We start from the raw sequence: 22,151 nt of genomic DNA on the forward strand, positions 1-22,151 counted from the left end.
TGTGTAAAGAACGGCCTATAACAATAACAAGTAAACAATTCGTATGAAACACGTCAGGCAGATGTCAAAATTACCTCTGTTAGTTTGTGATTTTTTCTTGTTTGTATGTTAACGTAAGCATACTCTAGTAAGGCGGCAAATACAAATATCTGTCCAAACGCCATCCAGACGTCTATCGCTTTGACATAAGAAACACGAGGAAGGGGGTTTCTAAAACCGGAACTCTGCGTTGTCATGGTAAGCACGCATATCACTCCTAACGAGATTCTCGAGGCAACTTCTTCCACGTGCATCCAAAACGAGAGCCAGGAAAGCATGACTATCAGGACCCAGTTGCTCAAAACCTTGGTTAAATTTAACCACTGGTTAAGCTAACCAGTGGGTAAATTTACTATCCACTGGGTATCTAAACACTGGTCAAAATTCTGTTGCTCAAAGTGAGTTTAGCCCTAGGACTTACTAACCAACGGTTTAGTACTTTAACCAGTGGTTAGTATCCCACAATGCAACATCTGTCGTCTGTATATGTAAACAATAATGGCTACCAACACAAACAAAAAACGAAGTGAGAATTTCTCACCAGAGGAGACACTATTTCTAGTGGAACTAGTTGAAGAACATTTAAGTTTGCTCAAGTCTAAACAGACAAACCAAGTTACTAATGCTAAAAAAGCTGCTGTGTGGCGACATATTACGGACGCTGTCAATTCCAGAGGGTCGGGGGTAGTGCGTTCGATAGACCAGGTAAAGGAAAAATATAGAAAGGCCTGCTCGAAGGCAAAAGTGGAGAAACACCTCCAGAAGACTCACCGTGTCAAAACCGGGGGCGGTCCGCCTCCTCAGCCAATTGATCCGGTGTCGCAAAAAATCTTAGATATCCACCACGATTCCCCCAACTTTATTGGGATCGGGGGAGGAGTTGAGGTCGGAGGCCTCATAATCCAAGGTAAGATTATTATTCGCTTAACCACTCTTTTGTAATTTGCCCAAGAACATTATCCAAGAACATTGAGTAACTATGGCAGAGGAAATTCGTAACTTGTGTTCGTCTGCAATACATGTCTTCCATGGGCTATCCGACGATAGACCGAACTTCAGAGTTGTAATTCACTGATAATATTCAGGAAAAAACTCATCATTAACAACAGTTGAAGTATATTCCATACACGTACATCCTATCTAATTTTAAAACTGAAATTTACAGTCCATATAACCGACTGCTGCCGAGTAATCGTACTTGATGCATTTGCAATGTGAAGGTCACGGAAACTTCTTTTTTCGCCCCATGAGTGTTTTGCACCTAGTATCATAATTTCCTATAATGTATAAACTACAATATCCCAACGAACAATGTTCAAATATAGTACTTCGTGTAAATTTAATTTAGAAACATACACACGAAATATATTTCAATCAGATATTTAAATGTTTTGTTATTTACACACTTTTGTTTTTATTTAATCCAGAAGTACCAGCTATACCTACATGTATGTTAGAGAAAGCTGAGAGTTCAGGTAAGATTTTTACTCTGAAATGGCTTTTTTGAGTTATAAGTAATTTAATTGTTCCTTTTGACAAAGGAAAGCGGGGGTGGGGGGGGGGGGGCACATTTTTAAAACGTGTTCAACAATTGACCCTTATTGTGGCCCCTAAACTTTGAACAGCATGAAAAAGGGCCAACAAATAGGTGATTCAAACATGTAAACTTGTGACTCCTTCCCATTGACTTCACCTATTTCTCTTGTTTATTGTCAGTTTCTGTTATAACATACCAATTGCTTGTAAAGTTATGCATTGATGATGTAAAAGTTTCTTTATGATGGTAATAAATTTTCTTTATCAATTTCACACAATCTAGGTTTTCAAACCATCAATGAAGAGACAGTCACCTTTGAAGGTAATGCAATATGTTTACAACAAGTTTATTTTAGCATATAACATTTTAACAAGACCAATGGTGATATAAATATAATAAAAACATTGTACATCTATATATATATATATATATATATATATATATATATATATATATATATATAAAATTATTAAACATAATTACAAATTAACAATATTTATATAGTAATTAGCAATATTTGAAATTCATAGGCCAAGGTAGTACAGAGACAATTCTTCAACTCCTTGGAAGGTAAGTTTAACAATGATAAATATGTAAGATCATATGACATACATAATACTTAATACATGAATGTAGTGCATAATACCAGATCTATATTTACTTTTCTGTAAGAATGGAGGTTAAAGATTTATAGCACTGGGGCAATTGGGAGAGGTTACTAAGGGCGCTCTCAAGTGTGCATGTATTGCAAAGCAAAGGTTATAACTGTCAAATAATTCAGTATTTAAAATTGAATTTTATTTTAGGGACATCTGTAACATATGATGTTACATTATCAAGTTCTGGGACCTTGATCAGCTCAAAGAATAATGAAACAGGTATTGTATATAAAGCAATGTCTAATGTTAAAGACATCAATAGTGCAAGTCTAACACTACTTACAAAAATGGTTCACTGTATCCCAAAATTATTTTATAGTGAAAAATTGCAAATCAAATTGTCTCACTGCAAAGAATTAAGTGAAAACAAATTTGAATTATACAATAATAAAAAAACTACATAATGTAATAAGTATATTTAACAAAAACGAAATTTGGAAACTCGAAAACATATTTCAAATATAAACAATTAATGAACATCTAAGTATACTATTGGATTGATGTACATTGATTTTTTTAGGTAAAACAAAGAAGAGGAAAATTGGTCAGGAAAGTCTGCAAGATCTTCAGAAAAGTGTATTGAGAGAGGATAGGGAGAGGATCTTGCTAATGAAAGAACTTATTATATTGCAGAAAGAAAAAGTTGCATTAGAAATTAAAAAACTGCAGATGGAATTACCATCTAAGCCAACAGAAAATGAGATGTAGTATATTAAGTGGCTCGACACACAGTAAAATTCACCTGTAGTAAGCTATTCTGATCATGTTGTCTGTCATCTGTTTGTCTGTAAAATTTCCACATGTATATATATATGTTAGTCATATTGGTGTTGCTGGATCTCTTTGTTATGTGAATTCATTTTCAGTTGTGTTGTGATCCTCTGGGGCTAGGTTAAGGGCACAATATGGGGGTAAAAATGTTATGGGAATAAATATTGATGAAAAAAAGTTTTTTGAAAATCACAACAGGTAAACAATGACAGGTTGAAGGTGAATCAGGTGAGCAATGAGGCCCATGGGATACCTCACTTGGGGGTGGAGTTAAAAGTAGCAATTATACTGACTATAATTAAAAATAATTTTGAACAATGAACTGTCTGACATTGTTGTTTCTTGGTTCCACTACAATATTATCTGAAACATGTGGCTCATCTGAATGTTCACACTCCAAATCATCCATACAATCTTTCCTCTCTAAAGCAATGTTGTGCAGCACAGCACAAGCTACAATTATTTTTGCAGCACGATCCGGTTTACACTAGAAAAGAGAACACATGAAAATCTAACATGTAAAAATGCACAATTTCATAATGCAATGTAAATTAATTTAAAACATTGATCTCTCAACTTTTAAATAAATTCGAAATTGAATGCAGTTCCAAATAGTTTGTGAAGCAAGCATTTGGAAAAAATAGTAAATTTTATTTACAATTTGATTTATCATTGAAGAGTTGTCAAACAAATAAAGTACATAGCATGTGCATATCGAAATACCCTAATTTCTCCATGAAGGACCATAAATCGTCGCTTCAGCCACCCGAAACTTCGCTCAATCACTGCCCTTGTGTGTGTATGTGCATCATTGTATTTCATCTGAGACCTACATAATACATTTGACGACAAATACAACTTTTCTGGTGAGGTAATTGTATTGAAATATGAAATCGATAATTTGAATTGAGGAATTGACTCCATAACATTTCCTCTCTTGAATTAGGAAATCTCAGCATCTGATTCTGGTTTGGTCTTAAATTACCCCCCCCCCCCACCCCCACCGGAACTTGAATCACTTACTCAGTCGTGGGTCGTAGAAAGGGAGTCACCAGATATTTGCTGCATGCATATCCACTGTCACCAATCAGTAGTCCATCCACATCAATCCCTTTATGATGCGCTTCGAAATATGTTCCAATATTTGATTCTCGAAAAATAAAAGAATCATGGTTGGACCCTGGCCACTTGGCAACAATGTTGATAAATCGGCCTGTAAGTAAGGAAAAGGAGTAAAGGTGGGGCTTGCATGAAGTTTCATTATTTTACTACCAGCAGGACAGAAAGTTGGGTTTTGTTGTTGTTGTTTTGGGTTTTTTTAAAAAATATATATTTATGTAATTATGATATATATGCATAAAATTAAGTCAAGTACAAGCCAAAATTTTCAGCCAATTTGGGTGTCCAAAGGGGTAAGGGGGACTGCATGGCTCCTCTCAAAATCTGCCACCACTGATAATGACCGTATGTGGTTTTTCATATGTAAACAAAGGTATATTGGGTGACCCACTATTTTTTATGGTTGCTAGTAGGTATGAATGAGAACAAGAATATATGCTTGAAAGTTCTGAATTGTAATGTCAGTAATGAAGGAGCCCACCCATCCACCCCCCCAAAAATTAGACAGTATAAGTTGATGAAATATTCACCCCCCACCCCCCTAGATTTTATAAAGCTTCAAATATGTCTCCTAATTAGTCATTTGTACTATTTTCTATCATTTCTGATAAGGTGAGTTTAATAAAATGACGCACATTTTAAAGGGTTTTTTTTTGAAAAAATTAAGTTCTCCCAATGAAATAATTCAAGAAATCAAAAGATTTTGCCCCGCCCCCTTAAATCCGCCACTGGTTTAGGCACGTTAACATTCCTCATACGATGCTACTACATGTACGTGCCGAAAATACAAATAATGCAATTATTCAGTGATGATACTATCGCCAACTATATAGTACACATGTGACAAATTATGTATTTACATATATAAGTAAGTGAAGTAAAGTGGGGGGGGGGGGGGGGGGGGGGATTTACAGTTGGAGTGAAAGCTCATTTTTTACCGGAAGTGGGAAACACTATTCTCTCTTTCATAGGCCTACAAGTTGTCGACACGGATAGACTGTGTTTCTCCACTGTTAAAGGTTTATGTGAGTCATTGTGTATTTTTGAATATTATGTTGGTGAATATGAATTTTTATATCAATGTTTAGTGGTGATATACCGGTATATTAACTTCAAAAGTTATTATGAATGACATAATTGATATTCAAATTCAATATCATGAAATGTATGACCTGTCTTCATTATCTCATGAACATTTAATTATTTATTTTAGGAATACTAAATACAATATATTGAAGAAAGATAAAAACTTGGATAAACTATAATCACCTTCATGATTACATATGGCCTGTGTGTTTATTGAATGGAAGCCTTTCCGGTTCACATACACGGGCTCATGCTCACTGGGGCCCATGATGCGGACGTGGGTACCATCGATAGCACCAATCACACCAGGAAATTTGGCAATGACATAAAAGCCCTTCTTGATGTTGGACTTCTCTCCTTCTGTGGATGGCCACTTTATAAAACGTGAGGCCAAATCGGTCAGGGCTTGGGATACATCCTGGATACTTCGAGAAACACTTGACTTGTGGAAACCCAGTGTATCGCCTATAGTTTTCATGTTATCACCTGTAGCGTAATATCGTAGAGCCATCTCGACCTGACTGAGAGCTGACAAGGAATATGAGCGCAATGTTGGACGGCACAACTCGGGTTCTAGTAGATCAGTGATGAAATTAACTGACTCTTTACTAAACCTATACCTTTCTTTGTATTCACTGTCATTGAAATCGTGATTAAAATGTCTGTAAACTCTTGTTTTCTTGTGTCGTCTGCCAAGGTTAACATCAAACAGCAAGCGGGCAGCCATGTTTAACCACTGGTTAAAAGACTTAACCCACCTCTGCAGAATGGCTAACTTTGGCCAAAACTTAACCACTGGTTAGGCAACTTAACCACTGGCTAACTTTTGAGCAACTGAATTTAACCATTGGCTAAACGTTAACCGGTGGACAAGGGATTTAACCACTGGTTAAGCTTAACCAAGGTTTTGAGCAACCCAGTCCAGTATGCTTGGTATGAACACTTGTGACATGTAGTAACCTAGGCTTCTTTTGAAGAACAGCTTGGCTTCAAGGCATGAGAATTTCACATCTGTATAATGAAAGATGAATATAGAGTTGCTTTTTCATTCTCATTCATGACCAAAATTTTCCATATGCAAGATGAAGATAACGAACCGTGATCAATCTCATAACTCCTACATATGTAGTGTAGTACATTTGTACAATCATTGTTTATTGACATATAAACATCATCGGAACTTCTAGAACATCCATGAATGGCTATATTTCTAGAAAGATGAATTTTAGCACAGAAGTTATTAGAATTGTGGTTTAGTATAATCAGACTGTAGATTTTGTGCTTTAAGACACTTTGGAGATTTATATTGGATATTACAATACTGGGGACTGGAATTAACTGATTTTTGTATTTCATAATTCGTTGACGCTATACATAGGTTTATTCTTGTGTGTGAATTCAGCTCCGCGGTGAACAAATATATAGACTTCGATTACTTAAGGAATGACTTTAATTCTGGGGCAACTTATACGAGTGTAACCTGGTTTGGGTCAGTGTATGCTTTATAATCCGCGAAGTATAATTTGCCCCAGAATTAAAGTCATTCCTTGTAATTTAATGCAAAAGACAAAGGTACTAACCTTCGTTTATCAAAATGTACATAAACTCGGAAAAATACAAATCAACTGAGCCGCGCAATGATTCACTTAGCAACAACGACGAAGCGTTTAGCTGTGAAGGTCACCATCTTTAATCTTAGTTCTACGGAGCCTAGCCTATTTATGAAAATATTGTATCGAAGATGAAGTTTGTCATGATAGAAAATATGTGTAGATTATGCATGCAATGCGTATTTCGCTGCCCTTTAGAGATAGAGATCGACTTTGACGTCACTCATCTCCGACAGATTGAGAAAATACGGGAATTTGCATTGTTTAGGCCTACCCAAAATAATATCAGAAAATGCAATAATTTGCGGCTTTTAACTCTGTGAAAACTTCTACTATATGAAAACTTACCCTTGCATGCAACGTTGTCGCTAATAATAAATCCAACACAAGAAAACATTTATCAGCAAGTCACAAATCGCGATCCACATGTCAATGTGACTGACGTCATGTGATCAAATGTGACGTATGAATTTTTGTTTGCTTTGTTGAAAGGCGGATCAAGCAATGAAACAACACCCCCCTTTTTTCCCAGTGAGAAATGTATTTTAAAATGAACAGGGCAATGCTTACTTGGTAAATCATTAATTCGAATATAATATCTTTATTTTAATATATTATTCGACCATCATACAGAGAAAGATGTTTTACAACAGTGATTTGCGTACAAGTACATGCTAATTGACAATGAGAAAACAAAACCGAAGTATCTTATTGTACGCGTTGACTTTCTATGCCATAAAAGGCTGAAAACAGTGTTGCGATGTAAATTTAGAGAGAGAGAAAAAACAGTTTCGGCATCTGGTTGTCAAGGGGGGGGGGGGGGGGTGTCCCCATACCAAACCAGGTTATACAAAAATAACTTGCGTTCCTCAATTGGAATTTGACCAATCAGAGACAAGGATACAATAAGAATTAAATTATTGTAAATAAGCATTTTTTCACTGGTACATTTTTATTATAATTAAATATTTGAGTTGTGTTATTGATTTGTGCTGACATTTTGGATTATTATGTCCCATAACAGAATCATTTCAATTTTAAAGCATATAGATACGAGTGTCCTTTTCAAATTATCATGCGCTGTCATTATCTACAATATGAAATGGGTCCTTGATTTTTATGTCTCGGAAAGCTACAATAAAAATACGAAGAAAACGAACAGTGATCAATCTCATAAATTCTATTTAAAAAGAATACAGAATTAAGAGTAGGGCAAACACGGATCCCTAGAAACATCAGAGGTGGGATATGGTGCGTACGAGGATTAAGCATAACATGAAATTGTCATCTGAGCAATAATCATATTAACTGAAGGACATAATTAACCATAGTTTACCTGTACTCAGGTGAATTAAAAACATGACTTCAGAATAAGAGACTGGGTATTGCTTGAAACTTACTGAAAGAATTTACTCTTGAACATTGATTTGTTTCTACTGGCTTCTAAAAATAGAACTGAGGTAGCGTTTGTTTGTCGTCAGGGGTAGCGGGTATAATGACGTCACCATCTGGGTTCCATATCAACTGCACGTTATCAATAGAATAGCCATCTGTAAAATTAAATATCATGAACTCAATGATATTGTTTGCTTACATTATTTGAAATTTAAAAAAAAACTTGTAACAATAAGCTTCCAAAATTATATACAGAAATTTTTGTAAATTCAAATTGGTCCTCCCTTTAAAACGTGTTTCCTGATTATTGATGATTTGCTTTATATGCATTATTTCTATGACATATTAAACCTAGAAACTTTAGTAAAATGTATGAGTACTGTATTTCAGTCCCAATCCCCCCAGAAATCAGACCCTTAACGCAAGCTGTTGTTTGAATGATAAGACAGCACCCCTTTCTCTCCTTAACTTTACCAATCAGTGTTTGGTTGTCCTGCTGTAAACTACTCACAGCTTTCCATGATGACAGAGCACGTCTGATCATCCATGGGGTAAGCATGCAGATCCATGTTACAGGAAAGTGTTAATGACAATCTGTAAATACACCAAAACATGAAAGTGTTAATGATAAGCTATAAATACAACAAAACATGATAATCTGTAAATACAACAAAATATGGATATTAATGATAATCTGTAAATACAACAAAACATGAATATTATTGATAATCAGTAAATACAACAAAACATGAATATTATTGATAATCTGTAAATACAACAAAACATGAAAGTGTTAATGATAAGCTATAAATACCACAAAACATGATAATCTATAAATACAACAAGACATGAATGTTAATGATAATCTGTAAATACAACAAAACATGGATGTTAATGATAATCTGTAAATACAACAAAACATGATAATCTGTAAATACAACAAAACATGAATGTTAATGTTAATCTGTAAATACAACAAAACATGAATGTTAATGATAATCTGTAAATTTAACAAATCATGAATGTTAATGTTAATCTGTAAATACAACAAAACATGAATGTTAATGTTAATCTGTAAATACAACAAAACATGAATGTTAATGTTAATCTGTAAATACAACAAAACATGAATGTTAATCTGTAAATACAACAAAACATGAATGTTAATGTTAATCTGTAAATACAACAAAACATGATAAACTGTAAATACAACAAAACATGAATGTTAATGTTAATCTGTAAATACAACAAAACATGAATGTTAATGTTAATCTGTAAATACAACAAAACATGAATGTTAATGTTAATCTGTAAATACAACAAAACATGAATGTTAATGTTAATCTGTAAATACAACAAAACATGAATGTTAATGTTAATCTGTAAATACAACAAAACATGAATGTTAATGTTAATCTGTAAATACAACAAAACATGATAAACTGTAAATACAACAAAACATTAATGTTAATCTGTAAATACAACAAAACATGAATGTTAATGTTAATCTGTAAATACAACAAAACATGAATGTTAATGTTAATCTGTAAATACAACAAAACATGAATGTTAATGTTAATCTGTAAATACAACAAAACGTTAATGTTAATCTGTAAATACAACAAAACATGAATATCAATGATAATCTGTGAATACAACAAAACATGGATGTTAATTTTAATCTGTGAACACAAAAAACATGAATGTTCTTTTAAAGAAAAAGATCGTTGCATAATTATTTTGTCTCACACAAAAACCACTTGCATAAATGCATTATCATTCAATTATATTTCTATTTCTTATGACAGTTCGGTTGAGACATATGTGAATAGTCTGTGAGCATCTCCAAATGTTGACATAATAGTGTACTTCCACTACACTGACTGCGTTAAATGAAAAATAGTTCAATAATCTTTGAATGGAGAGTATACGGCTACGGACTGTTGATAACATTGAGAATTGGATACATATATCTCACAAGTGTATACACTACTGAATAGGTCTTGTATACATTTATATACACATAGTATGTTTGTTGAATATAATGTTTATTTGATTGGTCACTAGACAATTGCATATAAAATGACTTTAAACAACAACGAATGTTAATAATACTGAATCATGATAAGCAAAGCGCACATGATTAATATACATGTAAGGTAAACAAAGACGACTGCAATTTTTCGTATGTTAGTTGCCTGGAATACTCATATTGACTAGATTCCTTTAAAAGCAACGAAGTGGAAATAAACACAATCAAACCTGATACTATATGTTACTAATCCACCATTGTTTATGTGAAGAAGTTTATTTGGAACGGTCACTGTATGAAAAGTGGCGCTTTCCTCGTTCCGGAAGTAGGTATCAGGAACCCAAACATCCTCCATTCGTTTCTGATCTAGTTCCAGGCTGGGAATACTACTTAGGAGCGAATTGTTCAGGCGTGGATCTATCCAAGTCTGACGAAGGAAGATGTTAAGTTTGTAATCCTGTAAAGAAAGGCGAAGATAAAGATATGATCAATTTCATAACTCCTATAAACAATACAAAATAGAGTAGGGCAGATATACCCATGGTAATACAATGATTATATGTACGTCAAGATGTGTGTAATTCCCTAATACAATGATGACGTCTATGATAATAATAATGATATAATAATAAGGATCATGATAGTAATATAATTTATATAGCGCCTTATATAAAAAAATTACTCTAGGGCGCTTTATAAATGTAAGAAAAGGAATACATCAATAAAACGCCTGCATATGGTGTTTATGTCTCAACTGGTTCGATACGCAAGAGCGTGTTCTACGTATGATAGATTTTTAAATCGAAACAGGTTACTGACAGAAATCTGATTTTTAACAGTCTCATTTAAAGTCAGTGTTTCGTAAATTCTATGGTAGATCTAATTTGCAAATCCAATCTGTCATTGGGTTGGATACTGTCTGACGTGTTTCATATCAATTGTTAAGCCGTTCTTTCGATACTGATTTTGACTATGGATTACTCGCTTTACATGATCGAGGTATAGGGCTCACGGTGGATGTGACCGGTCGACAGGGGATGCTTACTCCTCCTAGACACCTGATCCCACCTCTGGTGTGTCCATGGATGTGTGTTTACCCTACTCTCAATTTTGTATTCTTTCTAAGATTTATGAGATTGGTCACTGTTCGTTGTCTTCACTTTTTGATATTATTTACCAAATATCATTAATATTTTCTGCTTGTAAGATTCTTGCATTACAATTTTACATATCTAAAACACTTCATTATAGTTTGTTTTTCTTTTTTAAAGGCAATTTTCACTTCCTTAAAAAATCCCTTGATCTCAGGAATGCTAAATCGTAATGAGCGTTTATTGTTTATAGATTACTTAAATAAATATATCTGTACCGCATACCAATATTTGAGAAAGTCATTATCACAAAACGTATGTACACCCTTGCAGTAAATGTTAAAACAGACACTTACCATGGACATTTCATTGAAGGAGTCAATGTTTAGAATTTCCAACTGGACACATACCTCGGTGGCTTTGTCTACAATTGGCGGGAAGAAAAAACTGTCATTCATGAGTTTTCTACAGAGCACTATTAAAGTCAGACGCACTTCAGTTCCAATGTTAAAACAAATTCATTTCTACATGTAAAACAAGATGACACAGGCAGTAAATTGTCCATACAGTAACATCAGTATATGTACCTTCTTCGAAATCTGGCGGGATTCTGGGATCATATACAGCATCGTTCAAAAGCCTATTTAAAATATCTCTTCTGAAATGTAAAATGCGATTTTAGGATCGTTTGAGAAAGGATTGATATGTAAACAGAGACATGATTTATAAAGTAGCTTTCATCAAACGTAATTTAGGTTTGGTTGGTTGGTTGTAGATTGCTCGAGAATTTTTCACGCAAAAGGAGACGTTTCCATTACAGGTGAAGGGCTGCAAAACGTGTTCAACATTACAACTGTAATTAGTCATGGCTAACTCAAGACAAAAAATATTTTAAGACAGTAACTTAATATTATAAACGATAGGTTTAAAGCGGTAAAGGTACATTACAACATTGCATGAAATGGTCAACATTTATGTACGCACCTATTGATCTCGTGAGACCCAGGTAAATTGACTAGCACGAGAATAATCCAAAGATGGCGGTACTTGTCCCACATCGGTGTTGTTTCTGTTAGATCGGTGTGTTTGGACGTTTGCGGGAAACAACGAGCTCTTTCATTTATTCGACAATATTTTACTATGAAGTGTAAAACCAAATATTTATTATTATTATTGTAAAAAAGCGTCATTAATAAACTAAATGCACACTCAACTCTCGTCTGAAAATCGCACGGAAACTGAATGGGAAAGATTTTTCATCATCACTTTAATTAACATAAAATTTCGTGAAACTTAAAAACGCCAACACCCTAGTGAAGTACTTTGACGATGATAGACCCGAGCTTTCCTCTGTCACCAGGAAATCTGCGTGTAGCTGCGGATCTCTATGTGTAACCCTGTATATCATTCTAAAAAGCCTTTCACTACATTACTCCACTTTATTTTGTCATTTTCGATTACACCAGTTCGGATGTTCTTCGTTTGTAAGCTTTCCGCACTATCTTCTCGGAGGTTTCCAAATATTAGTCTTAAATTTCCTTGTTATTTGTTTCTAACTATAAGTCTTTAAAATTTCTTTATTACTTTGAAATAATTAATCAATAAGGATTTATGTCCCCTCTCGTAATCTGTCGCCCTGTTTCTCCATTTTATGCTAGTGATCGACATTTTTGCTCCCCGAAAATTATCAAGGGAGCATATAAGTCGCATCGTGCCGGACCGGTTCGTATCTCCTGAACCTTTCATCAGAAATTTCTCGTAAATGATACATATATCAAATATTCCTTGGAACAGAGACATTTAGACCAAGGTCATTTTGGAAAGGTCAAGGTCACTCAGAACATATACCTTATTTAAGGAAAATGTTCGGAATCCTTATTTCGACATTTTTGAATATGTATTGATCATGTATCACACTGATAACTAACAGCCAAATGAATTTCTGACAAAGGTCACTCAAGGTCATTTTTAAAGGTCAAGGTCACTCACATTATATACCGTGTATATGAAGAAAAATCTTAATTCTAACAATATTTCACGTTATTTATCTTTTGGAAGGTCAAGGGCACTAAGAACATATTTATCTTATATAAGGAAAAAGGTCCTTACTTCAACAGTTTTGGAGCAGGTGTTCATCATATTCCACACAAATGAGCCCTATATCTTGAACATGACATGAATGTCGTAAATATTTCTCATACTTTAACTTAATTATCAGATATAGAGGTTAACGTTTTGTTGATTAATTTAAAGAGTATTTTATTATATATAACATAAAAAGTATTACTATAGGCAGCAGGCAACGCCTGTATAAGCCTTCTCCTTTAAGGTACAAGGTAATATCCACACACTGATGTACGTGAGAACTTACAATAATGATACAAGCGTATAATGACTTCATATGTATAATAAACAAAGAAAACAGAGACATGGAAGAGAGAAGGCAGATAACAAACAAAAGAAAAAAGAGCCAAAAACAAAAATCAAATCAAGTAAATAAAAAATGAATACAAAAAGGGGTACCGGTTTAGCAGGATAAGGTGTTGTTTTGTTGACATTGATCGAATAAAGCTTTTCTGAAATTATTATGAGTTGATTTCTTTAAAGCCTTGCAGGTCAGTGGGAAAATTTCATACAACTTACTTTTATGTATAAACATGAAAACTTATGAACAAACTGTCACCTCAGAGATGTAAAAAAAAAAAAAATAAAATAAAAAATCCGGAAACAATTTATGATTAGATTTTACCTCCTTTGAATACTAAAGAGCTTCGAATAAGTGACATGATTTTACCTCGTCGATAAGTTGGTGCTCAGCTTCGGTTTATTTGCGATGAAGAGATGGCTTGCCACGATTGAATTATCGACATCAGTTGGTTCAACCTGGAGTGATGATAACGAGGCTCGGATCGTGAACACTGTACTTAATATCTGAGTACCATGACCTGTACACCTGTTTTAACTTGAGAGGCAAGTAGATATAAAGTGGGTAGATTAATTAAGGCACGAATGTGCACTGACTGTTATGTATTTGGTGGATGACAATTACAGAAAATATCATATCCCAGAATTCAACATTCCTGATGTCATTGTTCCAGGTTTTAAGGGTTTGAAGCTCTAAACACACTAATGTTTTTTTTATTATAATCAAACTGTTTAGTTAATCTTTATTTGTTGATTTTTTCTTTCAAAGGTTCCATTGAACTACATGAAATAATGTATTCTAAACATAATTTATCCCAAATAGCTACACGGTGTACTGGCATTTTGAAATGTTTATATGTCGACTTTAATCTACCTCAGAGGGATGAAATAAAGTGAAATTCATTTGTACAGTGATGTAACTATTTTATCTGCAAATATCATATTGTTTTGAGGAAATAAAACATAGCATGTTATAATCATCTTCATTCAAATCGATTACTCAACAGTGTATTTGGTGTACTAAGAGGCGAGATCAAAAGATCAATGTCTGACAAAACGTTTTCACCCTTAAAACTGAATATGATAAATGTTGAAACTAATCGATTAACAAGTAAAAACATACGAGTATAAATAACACTCAGTATACCTTTTCTACTGTTTATTCACAAATGAAAGTTTACTCCTCCTAGGCACCTGATCCCACCTCTGGTGTGTCCAGGGGTCGGTGTTTGCCCAACTATCTATTTTAGTTTAAACAAGATTTATTCGTAAATAATTCGATAATGTTTACAAACCATGTCTTATAGATGAAATAGATTGAGAAACAAGCCAAAAGGCTTATATTAATCTCGCTCTAAATATCTTACAAGTAAGAGGTGAATGAAAATTCTTAGTAAAATAAGTCGTATACTAATTATTACAATACACTGTACATGCAAAAAGAAATAGGAATAAGAGAGAAAAGCTGGAAGTGAGTATTGGGAGAAAAAATAACACACGTTTATATGTATGATAAGTGTCGATACAGATCAAATGCATATAAACTATAGACAAAGTTGAAATAATAAATTGTAGAGTTGTGCCATAAACAATAAGTAATAAACACAGGTTTTCCAATTATTACAACCTTGGTGCACATGAGTATATTTTAAATACAATATGACAGTATTACATGTAGATATAGTAGAACAGCTTTCAGAGGTAGGCTCAGAACATTTTACTTTCAACAAGAAATTTCTGGGCTAAATAAAAAATGCTGTTGTTCTCACTTTCAGATAAATTTTCATTACCGTATAACAATAATTCTACATTAAGTGGATATGGCAGTGTCAGAATTGTATTGGTCCTAACTCTTGAGTACATATTACAGCGTAAAAGAAAATGATCAATACTTTCTACTTCTCCACAAATGCAAAGGGGTGAATTGCATAATTTTCTTTGAAACATATGAAGATTAAGAGCACGGCATTCTAATCTCAATTTTGCATGAAGAGTTTGTCCGATTCTTGTTCCTAAATAAAAAATAATTTGGAATATTAATGACACTTATATTAAGATATTTCTTAAAGCTAGATAGAGATGGATTTAATTGGACATTTCGAGGAAGTGCATTCCATTTCCTTATTGTAGATGGAAAAAATGAATTAAAGTATAGCTTGGTTCTAGAGTTGATTTCTTGGAGTGAATTAATTGCTCTTGTGTTGTAGTTGTGACCTTGATTTCTCAGAGACTGAATTGTATTGTTTAGATAATTGGGAGTCATGTTATGGTATATCTTGTGGAGTTGAATAAGTCGATGATTTTCTCTACGTTTTGACAATGGATCCCATCCCGTTTCCTTATATAGAAGATGCCTGGATGCTAGTCTATTACCTATCTATTTTGTATTGCTTATAGGAGTTATGAGATTGATCACTGTTCGTTATCTTCACCTTTCATTAAAACTATAAATGTTCATTAGAATGTAATATTGTGGTTTTTCTTTTTCCCCACTATAGTGTAATTGATGTCGGATGACAGAAACTTATGGGGTATTTTATCCCCCTCCCCCTAACTATTTGAATTTAGATTTTTATCCGACATCGATCTCTCCCTTAAATAGAACAGCTTTTACTGTGACTAACGAAGCGAACTTTATTAGGTTTGTACACCTGTAACAAGAAAATAAGTTTTCCATATTCATGCTGAGTGAAGAAAGTTTACTAAAAGCTGTCTGAACTAATCGTGGTATATTTAAAAGCACTTACCAATACAATTGTTATTTTGTGAATAAATTATCACTATTCAATTGTAAAGCATGTTCACCATCCATGACAAAAAGATGACTTTGTCTTTCATCAGTGACAAAACGTTTCTTGTCTATCATCCGTGACCAAAATATACTGGTCTGAAAACCAAGACAGGGTAAGTGGCTAATACTACCTTAAACATTATCAGCCGTGAGTCACAACTCAGTTTAATCTGTTAAGTAAAACTTATACGGTACCAATTTTGATGCACCAGATGCGCATTTCGACAAGTAATGTCTCTTCAGTGATGCCCAAGCCGAAATTTTGGAAAATCGAAATAACAGTAAACTTGTAAGAGCTAAAAGGAAAACTAGAGTGCCAAAACCTGGAGCCAAATTCGTCCAAGGATAGAGCTAGGCACGAGGGAGATAATCCTTAATTTTGAAATGAATTTCTAAATTTTATCGCAGCAATTAAATATACATCCGTATTTTCAAGCTAGTAACGAAGTACTTAGCTACTGGGCTGTAGAGAGCCTCGGGGACTAACAGTCTGTTAAGTGTGAGATATTCTATTATAATACCGAAACTTGAGTATGCTCATGACAGGAAATATACCATTAATAAAATTATTGAAGTAATTAGCAATTTAGTTTTCTCCTGAATGAATTAAAGATAATTACCTGATTGGAATATAAAATATCATCATTGTTCTCTTTGTTAAAACTTTTTCAGGTAAATCTCTTGATTTTCTACAGTTATTTCAATTTGAAAAGTACCGTGCATTACTAATATTTCACTTAAAGACAAATTATAATAGTTATATTGATCTGATCGCTTTCTGCGTGGGATACATTATTATTTGATATAACGGACACTTTAAATTTTTATTCTGAATTAGTAGTATTGAAAGAGCAATACATTCTGGAAGAGAAAACTCTTTTGGATATTTTAGGTGAAGATTGGTGTTCGCACTTTTGGGAAAATGCAATCCCGATCTATTTCAAATAATTGTTAAAATTCAAGCAAACTATTATTTTCTTTTGGAAGAAAAATATTAACTGATATTACTTTGCACGCAATGTTCTTTTAGTTTGCTAAAATGGATCTGTTTTAAAAACGGTACATTGTGAAAGACATTGGGTCACTCTCCAAAGCTGTTGGTTATGATGTAGCTTTCCGTATTAAAATAACTCTCACGTGACAGTTTTAGATTTTATTTGCCATCTTTCAGATACACTTGCATTATTGTCAAATAGTTCTTAACTGAACTTGTCTGCTGAAGGCTATTTGTAACATACAAACCATATATTGATCTGAAAATGTCTCGAGATGGGAATTCAAATTGTACAAAATGGGAAAAGGCATTGAAAAGATAAATAATTTATTGATATAGTGAATTACATGTAAATTTCGTAAACAAAGTTGAAATGTCGAATTCTATTTCATGCACATGTACATATGTACACTCTAGAAGAGGCGTAGGACACAGGGACGACAACTCTCGAGGCATGGGACACAGGGAAAACAACTGTCAATGAAAACAACTTTCGATATCCGTTACTGTCCAGGAATTCTACCTTGTTCTCTTCATTCATGGTTTCCAGCTTTTTCCTTCAGGTGAAAAACACTTATATTTCGTCCTTTACTTCTTATCAAAATAAGCATTACAAAACAGTTCAGAGAGTTTATTGAATAATCATGTAATTAACATATAGTGTCGCCCGAACAATCCTAAAAAACGATTTACAATTCGAGATTACATTCTGTTTAATTTTTCTATAAACACAGACTGTCCCAGAATTTCACTTCATCAATAGTTACAAGATATTCTATAATTTAAAGTGTCCTCTCGATCGGACTGTACTTGTAGCTCAACCAGCAAACAACATGTAGGAGTTATGAGATTGATCACTGTTCGTTATCTTCACCTTGCATTTACATGTTCTGCCTCAGAGCACTGTAAGGAATGATGAGCTCTGTTTTGTATCATCATTACCCCAGAGAAGTGCCCAATACTTTTCATATAAAACCTGGGTCGTAAGAGGCACCCATCTAGAATAGCGTTTATTTAAAAGATTTACATTAAAAACAAAAAGGGCTAGCTTCTATCTTTGATGTTCCATCTCACATACAGAACTTTGGACTTTTGGACTTCCGGCTTTAGCTGATATAGTAGTCTAATGCCATTCTTTATCTAGAAATTTACAGTTAGGATTAAGCTAAACTGATCATAAACTCTTATCAGTGAAGAAGATGTTGTTCCAATCAAAGTTCCTACGGTCTAAACAATACGACGCTCTTTCTGTTTCGATTTCAATTAAGGAATGCCGTGTGTAATTCAGTACTGATTCAGTGAAGGAATATGCCGTGTGTAATTCAGAACTGATTCAGTGAAGGAATGCTGTGTGTAATTCAGTACTGATTCAGTGAAGGAATATGCCGTGTGTAATTCAGACCTGATTCAGTGAAGGAATGCTGTGTGTAATTCAGTACTGATTCAGTGAAGGAATGCCATGAGTAATTCAGTACTGATTCAATGAAGGAATGCCGTGTGTAACTCAGTACTGATTCAGTGAAGGAATGCCGTGTGTAATTCAGTACTGATTCAGTGAAGGAATGCCGTGTGTAATTCAGAACTGATTCAGTGAAGGAATGCCGTGTGTAATTCAGAACTGATTCAGTGAAGGAATGCCGTGTGTAATTCAGAACTGATTCAGTGAAGGAATGCCGTGTGTAATTCAGTACTGATTCAGTAAATGAATGTCGTGTGTAATTCAGTACTGATTCAATGAAGGAATGCCGTGTGTAATTCAGTACTGATTCAGTGAAGGAATGCTGTGTGTAATTCAGTAAAGGAATGCCGTGTGTAATTCAGTGAAGGAATGCCGTGTGTAATTCAGTACTGATTCAGTACAGATATTCACACTTTCCCTTTTGATTACTTCTTGTAACAACACTCTGTCGTGTGTTCTTACTGAGTCTCCTTCTGTTGTCTGTTTTCTAGACCAGCTCTTTCCTTGCGATGTATTCCCCTCCCCTTGTAATATTCCTACTACCCAGTACACAATAGAATACTCAGTGATTCCGATATAGGTTTTACGATCCCTTGATTTCACTCATCTAAAATAAGGTTTGCGTTTTCACAAACACTCATTTTGAACAATAGCAGACGTCAGAAAGTAACAAAGTAAAAGGGAGGCAATTCATGAAAATTACATTTTTCATATATCGTGAGGATTTACTGTCCTTCGATACAAATTAAACTAAATATCATATATGGTTTATTTATGAAAACAATACTAATAATAATTTATGGGATAACGGTAATGTACAATATTTTCGCCTCGCATCAAAGGTTTTAGTTTGATGGCGCTACAAATTGCACCAATGATCTAATCTACGAGTCTAACCAATATGCCGAGTAACTGCAGGAAAGTCTTGTGATATTTATGTAATATAGATGCATCAGAATCTAAAATGAATATATAAGTACTGGTTGAAACGGACGAAGGGAATCCATAGTATTAGGGTACCTTTATTGGTCTTTAATGACTTATAGATACAGAATTTTTGGCAACACGGGTGCATCGATGTTTACATCACTTACGATGCCATCAGCATCTGTTTTCCACATTAATTGCATATTGTCGGTAGAATTTTCATCTGCAATTCAACTGTTCCATTCAATGTGTTTTAAGACAATAAAATATAATCCATCATTCAAAGCCGGGTGTAAGTATCTAATTATTCATAGGTGAGTTTCCCATGATGATTCCAATGTTGGATATTGCTTAGATCAACGAACAGTGGAATGTATTTTCTGCCTTACAAATCGTTTCCTATCTCTAATGTAAAACTTATACGGTACCAATTTTGATGCACCAGATGCACATTTCGACAAGTAATGTATCCCCAGGGATGCTCAAGCCGACATTTTGGAAATCCGAAATAACAATAAACTTGTAAGAGCTAAAAGGAAAAACAAAGTGCCAAAAACTGGAGCCAAATTCGTCTAATACATTTCCATTGCTTGTTATTACAGAACAATGCAACGTTTTCAACTGTCTTACACACCTGTTTCATACTTGGGTGTCTTACCGAACATATACGTGAACAACAAACTAACAACGCAACTTTATGACGAGCGGGGTGATTTCAGCTTCTCCATTGTCACTTTCCCGCAATCATATAGCAATGTTCCATCATCATTTGCATATGGTGCTTACGTTTCTCAACTGATTCGATACAAAGGGGCGCGTTTAATTAGCAATTTATAACCTGAGACAGGCTACTGACAATTTTTTTTATGCTACTAGGGTTTCAACTTTCTCGTTTAGAGTCAGCATTTCGGAAATTCACTAGTCTTTATAACGGTCTAGTTACCGATACAACCTGTCATTGGGGCAAATGCTGTCTGACGTGCTTCATACCAATTGTTAGGCCGTCCGTTACAAATTGATTTTGACTATATATTACTCCGTTTATAGGGATCACTAGTGGATGTTTTTATTATGATATAAATGCTAACAAAGTTGGCACAATAAAGAAACAATGTAGAACCTAACGATCAAGCAAAATGGATTCGAACGAGCGGCTTTACTTTACAAGAAAGTATTATTTTCTTCCTTCAAAAAATTACAAGATTTCCATCAAAAGATGGTCTCTTTAGTGTGCCTTTAAGTTCAGACTTCATCTCGATAAATCAATTATTCATTTCAGTTTTTATGCGTTAAATCTGCTTAATGATAGGATACATGTAGTTTCATTTTAGTCCATTTTACTTTCAATCGATAATTTTTGTTTGATTCATGTATTTCATTTTCATGCTGTAATTCAGCGCTGTACAATTTATTTTATTGCATTGTACCGTACTGCAAAAAATTATATTCGAAATAAAAACCACTTTATATGAGATGAAACAGAGACATAACTTTTTTACACTGCTTTGTCAGTACCAATTGGAAGTATGAGTATTTTTCTCTTTAGAAATGCTTTGGAATTACACATCTTGGTGAGACATGTTCTCGCAGTAAAACTGATTCACGTCAGAATCGAGAAGATTGTTTTCATCTTCTATCCATAATTAAAAATGGCATCTGTAATAATGCGTCATATCGTTGTCTCCGTATTTTATTTAAGATTATTTTGTGATCGTATTTATTGAAAATTTTGTGGTCGTTATAACGATCTAGTTTGCCAATATAACCTTTCACTGGGTCAAATGCTGTCGGACGTGTTTCATACCAGTTGTTCGGCCGTTCTTGACACACTGATTTTGACTACGGATAACTCCGTTTATCTGATCAAGAGATAGGACTCACGGCTGGTGATAATTCTCACAACTCCTATATCAAAGCTAGTACATGTACTAGTAGTAAATCAAATGTCATTGTTTTCATTTTGATAAATCAAAGTTATTATTACAGTAGTAAATGAGGGACGACATATTTGAATACAGTTTACTGTATCACATGGATAATAGTAAAGAGAAGTAACAATATAACTTTGTATTCAATATTTGTATTCACCTGAGGATGGATGTTAAAATCCAGAAAGCGCTAGTAATTTAAATATATTTTTGAACTGCATATTTTCCTGCTTTTTTATTGAATTATATATATATATATATATATAATGGACCCTCAAAAACTTTGAAT

At 33.9% G+C, this 22,151-nt stretch overlaps 1 protein-coding gene, 1 long non-coding RNA gene and 1 pseudogene across 2 annotated transcripts; 1 reads left to right on the top strand and 2 right to left on the bottom strand.

Annotated features, from left to right (window-relative positions):
- Nucleotide 1: 1 nt before the first annotated feature.
- On the bottom strand, nt 2-18,089 carry LOC125678587 (glycine receptor subunit alpha-2-like; annotated as a pseudogene).
- Nucleotides 1,908-6,187, bottom strand: LOC125683310 (putative nuclease HARBI1). The gene is made up of 4 exons (XM_056157462.1): nt 5,395-6,187; nt 4,030-4,219; nt 3,730-3,835; nt 1,908-3,493 (listed from the first exon to the last, which is right to left on the bottom strand). Exons 1-4 carry the CDS (start codon nt 5,936-5,938, stop codon nt 3,305-3,307), a joined length of 1,029 nt encoding a protein of 342 aa, XP_056013437.1. The 5' UTR covers nt 5,939-6,187; the 3' UTR covers nt 1,908-3,304.
- Nucleotides 4,984-5,884, top strand: LOC130052436 (uncharacterized). The gene is made up of 2 exons (XR_008800791.1): nt 4,984-5,150; nt 5,339-5,884. It is a non-coding gene; the product is annotated as an uncharacterized LOC130052436 (long non-coding RNA).
- Nucleotides 18,090-22,151: the final 4,062 nt, after the last annotated feature.

The sequence above is a fragment of the Ostrea edulis genome, chromosome 2, assembly GCF_947568905.1.
Source record: "Ostrea edulis chromosome 2, xbOstEdul1.1, whole genome shotgun sequence".
In the NCBI taxonomy this organism is placed as follows: Eukaryota; Metazoa; Mollusca; class Bivalvia; order Ostreida; family Ostreidae; genus Ostrea; species Ostrea edulis.